Genomic DNA, 14,484 nt, shown 5'->3' on the forward strand with positions numbered 1-14,484 from the left:
TATTTACTCGCCCAAGGGGAATCACACTCTTTAGCAGATCAACTTCTCAGTGTGTAATTGAAAAATTGCGGCTTTTCCAACTGCATTTCATTTTCTAACTTGTAGACAAAAAAATCTCAGCTGCAGCCAATGAAGTCTGCTACTTTTTTTTTCTGGAAGAACAGAAACTATTCCTTCGTTCGGGAGGGCGACTCAATTATGAGGAATGGTTTTTGGTTTCGGGCTCCTTAGCCCGAGCACTGCCGCAAACATTCGCATCAATTATGCATACGCCAACGCACACAAAGGACTCTCTGGCAGCGGCAGCTCCTGAAATCCTTGCTAACTTGGCCCAGCCCAGTTTACCGCATGGCAAATTCGACGAATTTCCTGCGGTTTTCAAGCATTTCACTTGCTTGCCCCCTGAAATGCAAAGGGTGGTGAGTTCTCCTCCTTCCCAACCGCAACAGCATTGGTCAAATTCAATTTATTGTAAATGTGCAAAAGGATTTGTTGCGGGCCTGAAAACCGAAAACCGAGCGAGAATGCAGCTGTACTCGAGGCAAAATAAAAGGGGAACAGTTGTCTTCTCGTTAACATGGCACATCCGCATGTCAAAAATGTCGCACAAAAATCAATCGGCCGGCCGGCGATCCACTGGGGTCCACTGGGGGTCCAAAAGGGAGGGTCAGACGTACCAGGAACCCTGGATCAAAATGGAAAAAAAAAGAAACTAAACAGAAATAAAAACAAAAACCCAAAGGCAAACCCAAGCCAAAACCCCGAGCCAACTGAAAAGCAAATTAGCAATTCCGATGCGACCATTTATATTGTTCATTCTCATTGTTGTTGACGATCAGACGATCGCGTTTTTATTTTTATTTCATTTTCTATTTCCCTTTGAAGTGTGTGTGTTTGTGGGTAAAGTAACAAAAAGCTCGCTGGTTTTTTAAATTATTCCGCCGTGTAGTTTGGAAGCGATCGACAAACGGATTTTGCTGTTATCAAGTCCCGAACCAAATGCAAATTAGACGCACAAAAGTCAACCGAGTGGTGAAATGGAAGGGGGCAATGGAGGGGGTAATATCTGACTAAAACCGACTAAAACGACATTTTCACTTACCTCGCACATTTGTCAGGCGAAATAACAAAAAAACGAATAAGAAGTTAAAGAGCCATTTATGCTCCAAATGTCGGCAATCAATAATACTTGGAAATATTTCAGTCATGCAAACTTCGTACCCCCGAAAAACCACAAAAATGTTTGCGTGTTTTGCATTTCTTATATATTATATATGGGGCTTGTCATTAGGAGAAAAATTGTTATATTTATTTTAATTTGGGTGAGTTTGTTTATCGGCCATAGGTTTCGGTTTGGACAGGGCCAGAACGGTGCTTCTTTGTAAATATATTATCCGGCAATTTAAGTCCGTTTTGTAGCGCAATTTATTCACAGAGCTCCTGCCATTAATCAATATTAATTGACATAAGAATTAATAATTTAAATTGATTTCGGTGAAAAGTAATCTATTGGTAGTAATACTTTTTTTAACCAAATCATACTAAATTTTTTAACAATGAAAAAATCTTTTTCCCAATAATGTTTCCCCCTGTTTAAATGTTTGGTAAGAATATTGTAATTTTCAACAAAAGACATGTCATTTAAATTGGCGTTTAAGTAAAATTTTTTTTATAATTACCTTTTTAAAAGCTATATAAAAAACATAATAAAAAAATTTGAATTCATTTATAAATTCAATCAAAATATTTTAAACAAAAATGCGTATTCCATACTTGATTTATTTATAAATTCCATTATTTAAAATCAGGTTTTATTACCAATAATTTTAAAGTCCAAATAAATCTTATTAATAAAAAGCGGATTTAAAATAAGACAATAATACATTTAAATATTACTAATAAGATTTCAACAAATAAATTCATTGAACTTTAAAATATTCAAAACATTCTAAATTGGATTTATTTTAATTTTATCTAGGTTACACAATAATAATTTAGATTTTGCTGACATCTATTTTTACAGAATAACCAATAATTGTTTTATTTTCCTGTTGGCGCCACAGCCAACACATAAATAACTCATAAAAAAGTGCCCACAACAGCAGCCCGCAGAAAAATGAACAATTGTGTGTCTACCGAATGTTTTTTACGATCCCCTACCGTTAGGTACCCGAAGATCACTTTCCCTTCGACATCGGGTAATAAATTAATCAAATCTCGAACTGAACTCACTTTTTCCTGGGAAAACTGCAGCTCACACCTACACCGAGATTTCGGGAGGTACGAGGATCTGTAGTAAATGATTTGTTTGACAACAAACCAAGTTATTCTTTCCGAGGGACTTCGCAGAATCCGGGGCACTCGAATCTGGCATCTCGTATCTGTGCAAATGATCGGGAAATTGCCGGTCAAGATCTCAGTCGCCAGTTGAGTCGCCTGTGTGGCCATCATTAACCTTTAGCATTACTAAATGGTAGGAGGGCCCCTGCAAATGTCAAACGTCATGGCCACTTATCGAATGTTGATTCAATGTCCCATTGCCCCTGTGATCTTATTAGGCATTTTTCGGGTTTTCAAGGGGTTCGGACACAATTATCACCCCCGCACAAAGCGAAACGTCATCGTTGGCAGCCAAGTCATTGTAGTCCAGTCCCCCGAAATGTTTCTTAATGAATAAGCAAAGTAACACAAAAGATACAATGCGACTCGAGCTGGGAAAAAGGGGGTATTAACAAATGACAGCCATTCGATAGTCCTAGATATGGATATGCCTCGAAAACCTAATTAAATGACACGTTCCTGGGAAACTCGATTCAGGCGGGGCTACGTAAGTCAAAATGGTTTAACTGATTTAACTGATGGCAAAAGATTTAACTTCTGCGCTGATAAATTGTTCAAGAAACTCAAAGTCAGCTTGCTCATTTTAAGGAATTAGGAAGACTTTTTTTGTAAAACCCTCTTAAATGGATAATTTTTGTTATCCAACGGAAAAATAATAAAATAATTTATATTCTAAGGCTATTAATACATTACGTACATACAGTCTTTTTATAAAAATATTTTTTTTAAGTTTTTATTAAAACATAAATTAATTAAATTGTTAAATAAACAACCAAAAACAACAGCAAAGCGTATTTTTTCATGTTATCACATGTAACGGTTTTAAAGCAGTTTGTGTACTTAAAAAGTAAAGCAGTTGAAGAATAAAACTGCTTACATGTAAAATGTAGTTTAAAATGTAGAGGTAATGAAAAGGTTGCCATACTGTTTAAAAAAGAAAACATGACAGTAAAACCTTGAAAATATAGATAGATTCTTAACTTATTTAAAATAAGATTGGCAAAACCAAATATTTATTTAAACTGCCGTCACACTAAATAAACAAAATATTTATATTATAAACGGAAATTTCAGATCTTTTCTGATATTACCAGCAAATGAAAAATTTCTTTATGTATTTATCATTTTAAATATTATAAACAAAAATTGGAAGTTAAAATAAAGAAATATTTAGGAATCTTTATTTTTTTGCATAAAGCTTTAAAAATTTTAACCATTATATTTAGGGCATTCCATAAACTGCAAGCAATATTGTTTTGGGATTTTGTTTGGGATTTTTTTCAAATCAAAGAGAGCGTGAGCATTTTGACATTTTCCTAACGCGTATATTTTGCCTTAAAACGCCGAAACCCTACGAAAAGTTTATCCCTAATTTCACAGACGCTTCAACATTGAATTTGGGTTTTCCCTGAAAAAAGATTACGGAAGCGAATTACTTTCGCAATGTCGTCAAAATTAAATGATGCTCTTGAATTGCTGATAGAAAATCTATCCAAAAATCCTACACCAGAACAGCAGAAATACATGCAGGATGCAACCGACATATATGAGCAGATAAATCAGGGTTTCACAAAATCCGATTCCATTTTCAAGGGACTAATCAGTAATTGGGACGAGACATGTAAGTTTGAATGTAAAATATATGTGGCAATTATTTAATCCAAACTTTTATAGATTGCTTCTTCAATAATTCTTATCCAAAAATTGTGAGTGGCCTTCTGCAGATTAAAATGCCATTTAAGATTGTGTCTCAGCGAATTTACCTTCCTATTGAACAATACCATCAATTGGTTATTCTGAAAACGACGGCTAATCACCCAGGCGTTGTGAATGGATATTTGAGCGGGGAAAAACTAACCAACATATTCGATTCGGATTTGATGAAAGCTATGAAATCTCCGATCAAGTGTAAAAGCGGCACTTCTTACAGGCTTTCCCTTTGCATGGACACGTACAACAGCTTTGAAATTAAAGCTGTGGAATTTGGACTTGTTGACGTGGCAATTGTCTACCGCTTTTTCCTGGAATTTTATTTTCTCAACGATTCTACTCCGTACATCTGCGTGGATACTTACTTTGCGGAAAACAGGAAAACGGAAAAACAGATAAAAATTAGGACCATTCACGCCACAATACAAACTTTGATGATACAGTTGAATTTATATTCATCTTTATCGATCCCAGTTTTGTCTAATATATTGGATTCAATTGACTGGGTAGAGGCGCCCAACGCTTGTGAAACTTTACTTAAGGTATTTTTATAACGGCACAATAAATATTAATTTATTGATATGATTTTTAATTACTTGCAGATTATACTTATGATCATTCCTCGGTTACAAAACTCAGAACCCTTGCGGTCTGTTTACAAACAGCTATTAAAGTTGAAGCACTCAAACTCAGTCGATATGTCCGTGCTGAAGAAAGTTCTTAACTTCCCTTAATTAAAAAAAATTTTAATTTAAGAAAATTTAATTTTAAACGAAGGAACTTTACAAGGAAACAACTATAATTTTTTAAATTGCCGACAGCAACTGGATTCTTGGATATTTGTTTTGATAAACATTTGATTTTGAACGAACCAAACTTTGGCATACATTTTTGACACAACTTATATTAAAAGATTTACCAAAGATAATTTTTGTTTTTCTTTTTAAAAATACAAGAACTGTGGATCGATGGAAAAAACCTTTTCAGACTTATAGGATAAGATCTACGCACTCATAGCTTAAAGCTATAAAAGCTCCTTCGAGGAACTTGTGGTTACTTTGATTAAGATACAAAAATAGATTACTCATACTAGAAGACAGTCAGTAGTGAATAATATATTGAGAAGTTCAGTGACCATAAGTTAGGCCGCAGGATAATAACATTATAATTCGTATAATATATAAAGAAATAACCTGTACTTTTCGATAGATTATCCGTTTAAAGTTTAAAAAGGTTATCGAGTGAACCGAACCCTCCTACATCACATGCCAAAAACCCATCCCCACACAGCAACAGTTTAACAATGCCGACATTGAATTCCCATGGCAACTGAGGAAATTCCGCCGTTGTTGTTTATTTTGGATACAAATTCTAACCAATGTCATCAGCTAAACACAACAAAAATTTACAATTTAAAAAGAAAATATATTAAGGGGAAAGCAAAGTACCCTTGTGAAAATGTGTCACCTAACTACATCACTTTTTTACACATAATTTCGGCAAGCGGTAGACTTTTACCCAATAAATATTATAATTTTTTAAAGCCCACGAAAACGTAACAGTGAGAAAAGTGAGCGCAATGCCGACGATCCCAAAGAGGGAATACAACAAGCCCAATGGCGGGGGCAAAAGTTCGGGAATGGATTTCCTTAGTTCCGGAATCAAGGGAACCGAGGTCACCGAGATGCAGCTCAAATGGCACGAGAATCCTTGCCCGGCGCCACCATGCAAACAGGCCTTTTGGTGGGCCAGCCATCCCAAGCCGATCAAAATCAAAGGTTGCCCCAAGTGAGTAGCAAACAGAACAGAAAACTCCCAAAGAATTTTCTATACATACCCTGTAAATCTGGTATGGTAATTTTGGGGTATATTGAACGCTTACAAGATGTAATAAACATATTTATTTAATGTCGAGGCAGATAATTAAGGTTTAAGATATGTTACATACATATATAAAATGTTAATACTTTATCAATATTGAAATATATTTCTTATATTTTACTCGGTACTTTAGTACGATCTCTATGTCATTTAATAGGTACAACATAATAATCCGTAATATTACAAATGTATTAAAATATTACAAAGCTGTTGCACAAGGCCATAAAAAGACAACGAAAATTAAAGATTACTTTATAAATATAATATAAATGATGGGTAACTTATAGTTGCAAGATGGAACTTTAATCATAGTGACTTAACGCCTTGGGAAAGAGCTTTCCTATATGTCTCCCCACTGGGGTCAATGGAATCCGAGTCCAAAAACGAAAGTCATAAATTGCGTAAATAAATTATTAAACGCCGTGGCCGTGTTCGGTTGATGGTCAATACAAAGGACCAACTAAAGGACACGCAAACTCGGTACCATTTTGAATAGAAACATTCGTGTCCCGAAAGGAAACAATGGTTGGGTGAACCGAGGGGGGAAATTATGAGGAGTGTGCAAGTCGTTGAGTGCTTAAAACTAGAAACTGACGCACTATCATAAAAATATTCATGCCTATATATCTGGCTAAAGATAATGACAGGGGCTGAACTTGGGTCGGATTAAGGTCAAACTACGAATAAGGATGATCCCAAAATATGATAAATAGGAAAAACTTATTCGGATTATCTGATTGTTATTTGCTTACCTTTGAAAGTAGTTTGATATGTATCCAATTCAAGATAATTATAGATAATTATATATTTTTTTAGGGCTTCTCCTGAAAGGTCTAAGGTCATAAAACGATTCCAACCATATCAAAAAATGAATGAGAAACGAATGCTTTCAGATTAAGTAGCCATTCTTCAATCATATAGAGGAGCTGTTAGACTTTTGATGTATTCCTCCTAAACCCAGTAACAGTAATCTCCCATCTACTCACTGACCTTTCCTTATTGCTACTCCTACAAAAGCACCTCCTTTGAGTGCCAAGAAATCCACTTAATTATGCTCAGTTGACTGTTGAATTCCGCTTATCAGGCAGTCCAAACTATTGACCTTGGCCATTGACATTAGTCGGAAGGTGGTGTTCCAAGTAATAGAACCACCCACCTCCGATTTCAATGTCAGCCAGCGAAATGCGTGAAGTCATCTCCAACAATGTGACAGGAAATGTGGACACCATCGAATAAAATTCAAGGTCCTCCAAAGGGGCAAGACCTTTAATTGGAGACCCAACGACTTGGGTGGAAAAAAAGCTCTTATGCAAAGTAGAATTCCTGGGAACGCGGATTTGGCCATACCAACGCGACCGACTGTTAACAGTTCGCATTATTATTGCAACACCTGGCCATCAGGTGCCCTAAACCCCAAGACACACTTAGAGAAATTAGGTTGAATTCTTCTGTGGAGGCAATAAAAAATATAGATGTTTAAAGAAAATATTTTTAACATTTACATTTTGAAAATATTTATGATCTACATAGTATTTTTTTAAGCAATGGATTTACGGTTTTAAAAATTATTTCACCAAATTTTTTAACTTCATACTTTTAGACACCTTTTTATGTATTTAATTTAAGTTTATGAATCGGGTAGATATTGTGAGTTCTTTGAATTCTAAGATAATATACAATGAAAATATTTCCTAAATTACCTACTAGTTACGAAACCTTTGCTTTTGGAAAATATTTATAAAATAAAGTCAAGGGTAAAGTAAAGTAAATGGTAATTTTCCCAGAAGTAATTTCGAACATTTTTCCGACTGCACGACCGACCGCTGACCAAGGGCCGAACCTAAAGTCGAAGCCGGCGGGTCCGAGCGCGAGTCCTGCGAGTCCTTTGGTCATTTGGCGTTTGCCATTCGAGCCGTGCGGTACGTGGTGTTCCGCGGTGAAATCAACCAAACAAAGCAACACCTGAGCGAACCACAAAAAAGTATAGGAAAAATATTGATTAACTTTTTCGGTGTGCGGCGGCGGGTGAGAGAACCGTGTGGTGGCTATTTATACACTCAAAAAAAAATTTTAGAAAATCGCCTATGGATTTGCTTTACTGGCGATTTTTTTCTATATTTCTGGAATATTTCTTGAATTTAATGAATTTTGATTAATTGGAAGAAAATTTTCTTTACCAGTAGAAAATTTTTTTATTTTAAAGAAAAAAATCGCCAGTGAAGCAAATCCATAGGCGATTTTCTAAAATTCAGGGCGATTCATTTTCTGAGTGTAATGAACGAAGTGACCGGTGGCCGGGAGCAGGGATAACCGAGGAGGAGGCGGAGACGACCATGCCAGAGACGACGACGAATCAGCAGCAGCAACAGCACCCAGCACTTACACATCCTACGGAACGCAAGATCTCGGATCCAGAAACAGAACACTTCCCCGAACCCAACAATAGACCGGATCGCGTGCAGAACTTCTCCTTCGCCAGCAGCTATCCCTACGCACCAGGACGAGTGTCCTCCAACTTGAATTCTATCCAGAACTCCAGCTATAACTCGAACTACAACTCATCCGGATTCAACGTCCAGCGCTATCAGAGTCCCTACAATTTCCAGCACGTGGTGACCAACGCATTTTCGGTGCTGCGCCATCAGCCCTCCGAGGTGGAGCAGGAGCTCGATTCGTATCCAACTATCCAGCGACCACAACAGGCCATCGTGCGTCCCATACGGCGTGAGGATACGGATCACCAGGATGGCCATGTAGCGGACTCCACTGGGAATCCCACCCAGAGATCCTTCTTTTCGCGCAGCAACCAGGAGGTGCGCAGCTTTGCCGATGAGCTGAGCCAGAAGTTGCGCTTCCTGGCGCCCGAGGAGCAGAACTACGGCGGTCGGCACAGTGCCAACAGTTCGGGAGCCTGGATGGATCCATCGATGGCTCAGAGGCCGCGCTTCGAGACCACAGTGCCACAGGGCATCTTCCTGCCGCCGCCGCATGAGGTCCAGATGATACCGGCCACCATGCTGAGGCGGCATGTCTACGCCTACTCCTCGTATCCCATGATCCTACAAAGCTACTACGGCAAGGATCCCGGGAGTGAGCACAAGGAGCAGAAGGTGACCGCCACCCGGCTAAATGGAGTGCGTGCCACGGCGGCAGTGGCGGCGGCCACAGCTGCGGCCTCCAAAGCCTCCCAATCCTCCCACAACCACGATTCGCAGTCCCTCGCCGGCGGTCTACACATCACCAAGGCCCAGTTCCAACAGCAATTGCAGCAGCGTCGCACCAACAACGACAAGAGGTAATAAAAAAAGAACCAACCAACCCCCCAAAGTGGTATGGGGTTCGAACTTCGAACTAAAAAAGAAAAGAAGGTGGGAAGGTCCAACAACTGACCAAGGCAAAGTGGGCCAAAATATATTACCATAAATTCAAATGAGTAATATACAGAGCCGAGCTGAAATGGAAATGGAACCAGAACTAGAAAACTCCCCTTTTGAGACCCAACAACTTGGCTTACTACCTTTATCGATTGACACCTAAACATTTCAATTACAAATCTGTCGTTGCTTTAAAGCGCCGGAAGGAGTTAATATTTAATTAGAATTTTAATACGACCTTCCATCTTCTTAGGAATTCTTGGGAAAGCCCAAGGGTATTATTAGAGAAAATGTATTTTATTTTCAAATGAAATCATAAACATGTTTTGTGTGCCATATAAAGAATTCAAAGCATCGTGAAAAAATCCTGGAAACATTACTATCTATAAAGTTGTAAGAATTAAACCCTTTTTACATTTTTTAAACAAGTGTTAGATAAATATGTATATATAAAGGGACAGTCAAAGAAGATATATTCTTCCTCACTATCAAAGTTTTTCCGATCGTTTTACATTTATTTTTTCCCCCACTTCTACCCTAGTATTGACTCTTCAACAATTCAATTAGAAATGCTTTTCCAATAACATTCGGACATTGTAAATTCCCTGAACGGTTTGACTAATTTATTTAGCGCATTCTCGAATGGGGAACTCGTTTGCCTTGCATAAAAGAACATGCGAACCGACGGACAAAGGACCCTCGAATGTGTCGTGCCAGCGGAGAATATCCTATATTCCCAGCTCTGGGCTTAAATAATTTAAATCAAGATTTCGTAAACAACAACAATAGGTAAAAAACGGCGAAAAATAGTGCCACAAATGGAGGGAAATTAAGTTCAATTACCACACCAAAGGAGCCAGAAGGACACCTATGGAGTAACAACAAAAACAAAAACGGGTCCTGGCGGGTGTCTCCCTTAAATGGATGTTATTCTGGTAAATGGGCTTACCTTTTTTGGGTTACAGAATATTATGAAATATCATTCAAACGTTGATATAAGCAGGCCATAGAAGAGTTGACTGGAGGCAAGTTATTTGTTGAAACTCGTTTGAGGAAAATCCACATAGATTAAAAACTATGTATTTAAAAAAGTTTTTTATTTAATTCTTCTGAAATTTCTTTTGATGCATTATTATAAAAGTACCAAGGGATCTGTTAGCCATGTGCATATCATAATTATTATTAATTACTTTACTTTAAAATATTTATTGAAGCTTAAAAAAATATTTGTAATTGAAAATTTTGGAAATTCAATCATTTTTTCCTTGAAAACACAAACGACATTGTGAAAATAACAATAATATGGATATTTTTCAGATTCTTATATATTCAAAAAATTTGAAAACTATAAAATTAGACTGTTAAGTATTCCAGACAATTTCCAAAAGCCAATACAAAATGATTTTAGAAATTATAAAAAAAAGTATTCATAAAATCATCTTTCTGTGCAGGTTAAATCCCAAGTAATAGGCATAAGGAAGCCGGACCAAAGGTTCCTCGCTCCATTAGCTGATTTCTTTGGTCTTCAGACCCAGACCCAGAGAAATGTTGTTAGACATTCGCCAGCAACTTCAATGTGACTTCCTGTTTGTGGGCCAAAAGTAGCTGAAAATTTGCATAGGTCACGAGTTCAGGTGCCAAGTTCCTCGGTCGGTAATAGTGCAATGTCTGCCAATGCATATGTATACATATGCGGTAAAAAATGTTTGTTTCCCCATTTACTTGCCCGGGGGCCATACATATAAATTAGCAAGTCATAAATTACCCACCAACAGCGGACGACTGCGAGTCCAGTCTAACTTTAAAGCTTTAAGTACAAATCGGTGGGCTCCCATCTGACCCAAAAGTGTACTGAACTTTGGGGAAATTGATTCGAATCGGAGATGACTTGACAAGCGGCCTGCGAGGGCGTTGAGAAATGCACAAATTTGATGTTTATCGCCTTGATAGTGCAACAGATTTGGGACTTGAAAGAATAATACAAGTGCACTGAAAACCAAAATACAAATATTTTAACCGTTGTTACTCCATTAAAAATAAATATTATAATATTGAGTATATAATTCCAACAAATATCTAGATATATAGGTGTGATCCTTATGAAGATTTTTCCTTTTTAATAATGAGATATTTTTATTTTATACATTTAATTAAAAGAGTTTCAATTCTGAATTTTGTAATACTTTTAATCCTTAAGAACAATTCATATTTTATGAAATTGTAATCTCAATGCCTTTAATGGCGTATCCTAATAACCTTATTAATTTAAAATATCTTAATTTTAAGTACTTAGCATAAAAACATTTTAAAATGCATCTTTAAATATGATGCCATTGTTTTTCTGAATGTGAAGTTTGTTGAACTGGGTCGAGGTTTACTAATTGATGGCTCTCACCTGCCACACCTCCTTGCTGTGTTTTCCATTGGCTCCTTTTCCTCTTGCAGACCCATCGTCCCGCCGCCGGAGCCCTACAAGAACGTCATGTACGACCGTCGCGTCATAAAGGGCAGCAACTTCGGCAACTCCTCGCTGGTGGTGAGTAGTCCCACTGGCTCAATTGCTCAGCTCTCTGCCAGCCCTGACCCGCGACTAATCCACTTTTCATTTTCCGCTCCAGACGGATGTGGACCCCTTCGACAAGGCCGCCGAATTGAGGCGCCGCAATATGTTGCGCAAACGGACGATGCAGTGCCGCAATCAGCGAAACGTCCTGGGAACTCCGCCGCCCGTTAAGGGACGCAAACACGAGACCATTCAGACGGAAAAATATCTGGAGAAGTTGGTGCAGCGACCGCCGGAATTCTCCATCGACACGCAGACGGATCTGTTTCTGGAGAAGCCGCCAACGCCTCCGTTCATCCCGGCCAAGGTGGGCGTGGATGTGGGCACCGAAATCGGCGACGGCGAACTCTTCCACTTCGATGCCGAAGCGCAGCCCATTATCGATGTCCTGGTGGACGCGTGCATCGAGCAGAGCATGCTGGAGGTGGCCCACGAGATGGAACTGGCTAGTCTGCGGCGCAAACAGGAAGAGTAAGTAGTCCAGTGATCTAAAAGAAATTAACTTAATTATTATGGGTTCAGAAATATTTGGAACTAAATTTAATATTATTAAGACCCCTCAGGGATCTTACCATGCCGCGAATTCTTAAGTTTGTTCGATCTTTTCTTAATATGATAATCATAAATGTAAGAAGCTTTATTAGGAAAATATGTCTGATTTTTTGTGTTTATCACAAGATATTGTATTTAATAATTTACTTTAATTTAAAATTTTTAATAGAAAGTTAAATTTTTTAAAATACTATGGTGGTATTTTTTTCCAAAATATATTAACTTAATTGATTAAATCTTAATTGCTTTAAAATTGCTTGAATTCTTCAGAATTCTTCTTCTTTTACAAACTCATTTTCATTTAATTTTCCTATATTATTTTGTATTTTTGTTCTGTACGATTAATACTATTCTTAAGAATTTAAACATCTAGTTCCAAATTAGTCTTAAAAATCGGAAAACTGATCATATCACATGAATTTTAGATCGATTTGTTCCTATCTGTAACTCTGTTAAGATTCCCAAGACCCCTAAATAATTGATTTTTTATGGTAACCCACAGATTCCTGGCCCAGAGGGAGGCGGAACTGGCGGAGCTGCGTCGCCTGGAGGCGGAGGAGATGCGTTTGCAGGCGGAGAAGGAGCGCCGCCTGCGCCAGGATGCGATTGCCAAGGAGCTGGACGCCGAGATGCAGAAGAGCGTGACGGCGGCCAAGTTGCTCCAGGGACACATCGCCAGTCTGGTGCCCGAGGTCCTGGAGAACATTGAGCCGGCCAGCGATGCGGTGAAGAAGGAGCAGCTGATGAAGAGCATCTGCCCGTGGCTGTCCGCCGAGGTGGCCGAGGAAGTGGGTCACATTGTGGACTCACGTGAGATCCTCACCGCGATCATTCAGGAGATTATCAAGCAGCGGGCCGAGATCTACGCCGGCTACAAGGATCCCGAATCGGAGCCATCCGCTCCGGATGCGGGTATTTGCGAGGAAGAGGGCTGCGCCATCGATGAGATGGAGGCGTGTCCCTGCGAAACGGGAACGGAGGAGGATTGCCCCGAGCCGCCGCCACCGCCTCCTCATCTCTAAATGATTTCGTTAGAGTTTAGTTAATATTTCGAGTCCTTCAAAATGGCCTTTCCTGACCACACAGAGAAACACACCGCACACACACCTTACACACCTGCGAATGTACCGCTATGAAATCAAGGATGGCTGCAACTTTGTTTTTGTGTCTGGCGAAGGACTCGATTCGCCGCAGGACCCGCAATCGGGCGCCAAACACAACTGCACAGAGGCGGCGCAGATGCGAAATGGAATCGAATGGCAAATTGTAAACTGGATAATTGTTAAAGGTTTTTGTGTTACCTAAAAATTCAACGAATAAAGCTCGACAAAAGAAATACCCTAATGTTTTAGAGAATTTTAAAAGAGGCAGTATATTTCGGTATATTTATCATTGATCGATATCTTTTTCAGAGATCGACTTTAGAGGTGGAGATGTTTAAAAAAAACATCGGTAAAACATCGATGTATTGAAACAAATTTATTCTTTTGTTTCAAAATAAATTAGTAGAATAATTTCATTTTCGTATTAAAGCAAAAAACCAAAAGCTTTATTTGGCAAACAAAAATTTTAAAATTGATCATTAATATTAACATTATTATTATTTATTTTCTCCTACGCCACCTGTTGAATATCTAAAAATTGTTATGGTCTGCCAGAAATAAAGAAAATAAGCATTAACAAAATCAAAACATACCAAACGACCGCGTACCTGGGTTAGAGAGGAGCAACAGATGCCGATACTAGGGATGGCCTGGGAATGGAGAACTGGTTCCGGAGTCGTGCTGGTTCGTGGCGGAACTAGTAGAATAGTGGGCTTAAGCTAGGTTTAAATTTCGGAAAACTCTCTCTCGAAAATGGAATTGAGCCGACTTACAAGAAGGGCAACTAAAGGGCAAATGAGACCCATCTAGAAGCGGAGACAGAGTAGTCGTGCCTGTGGGAAAAAAAATTCCAATCTTCCGGCGCCAAATTCAAAGTCTGGGAGTCTGCGAGGAAAAGGAATTAAACTTGGAGGAAACCATAGGAAAATTGATTATCGCCGCCCACATCTGGGTGGTGCCA

At 38.6% G+C, this 14,484-nt stretch overlaps 2 protein-coding genes across 2 annotated transcripts; both read left to right on the plus strand.

Moving 5' to 3' along the window:
• Positions 1–3,655: 3,655 nt before the first annotated feature.
• On the plus strand, positions 3,656–4,978 carry LOC108066510 (uncharacterized). Its single transcript, XM_017155044.3, has 3 exons — positions 3,656–3,961; positions 4,015–4,592; positions 4,653–4,978. The coding sequence occupies exons 1-3, from the start codon at positions 3,784–3,786 to the stop codon at positions 4,782–4,784; spliced, it is 888 nt and encodes a 295-aa protein (XP_017010533.2). The 5' UTR covers positions 3,656–3,783; the 3' UTR covers positions 4,785–4,978.
• Positions 4,979–5,502: 524 nt separating this feature from the next.
• Rsph3 (Radial spoke head protein 3) lies at positions 5,503–13,751 on the plus strand. The gene is made up of 4 exons (XM_017155188.3): positions 5,503–5,838; positions 11,751–11,841; positions 11,924–12,339; positions 12,923–13,751. Exons 1-4 carry the CDS (start codon positions 5,630–5,632, stop codon positions 13,440–13,442), a joined length of 1,236 nt encoding a protein of 411 aa, XP_017010677.1. The 5' UTR covers positions 5,503–5,629; the 3' UTR covers positions 13,443–13,751.
• The last annotated feature ends 733 nt before the right edge of the window (positions 13,752–14,484 follow it).

Source organism: Drosophila takahashii, chromosome 3L, assembly GCF_030179915.1.
Source record: "Drosophila takahashii strain IR98-3 E-12201 chromosome 3L, DtakHiC1v2, whole genome shotgun sequence".
NCBI lineage: Eukaryota > Metazoa > Arthropoda > Insecta > Diptera > Drosophilidae > Drosophila > Drosophila takahashii.

Coding starts and splice junctions, on each gene's coding strand:
- Rsph3 (XM_017155188.3), top strand. CDS start 5,630: ATGCCGACGATCCCAAAGAGGGAATACAACAAGCCCAATGGCGGGGGC. Junction 11,842..11,923: donor TCGGCAACTCCTCGCTGGTG/GTGAGTAGTCCC, acceptor TTTCCGCTCCAG/ACGGATGTGGACCCCTTCGA. Junction 12,340..12,922: donor CTGCGGCGCAAACAGGAAGA/GTAAGTAGTCCA, acceptor GGTAACCCACAG/ATTCCTGGCCCAGAGGGAGG.
- LOC108066510 (XM_017155044.3), top strand. CDS start 3,784: ATGTCGTCAAAATTAAATGATGCTCTTGAATTGCTGATAGAAAATCTA. Junction 3,962..4,014: donor CAGTAATTGGGACGAGACAT/GTAAGTTTGAAT, acceptor AAACTTTTATAG/ATTGCTTCTTCAATAATTCT. Junction 4,593..4,652: donor CTTGTGAAACTTTACTTAAG/GTATTTTTATAA, acceptor AATTACTTGCAG/ATTATACTTATGATCATTCC.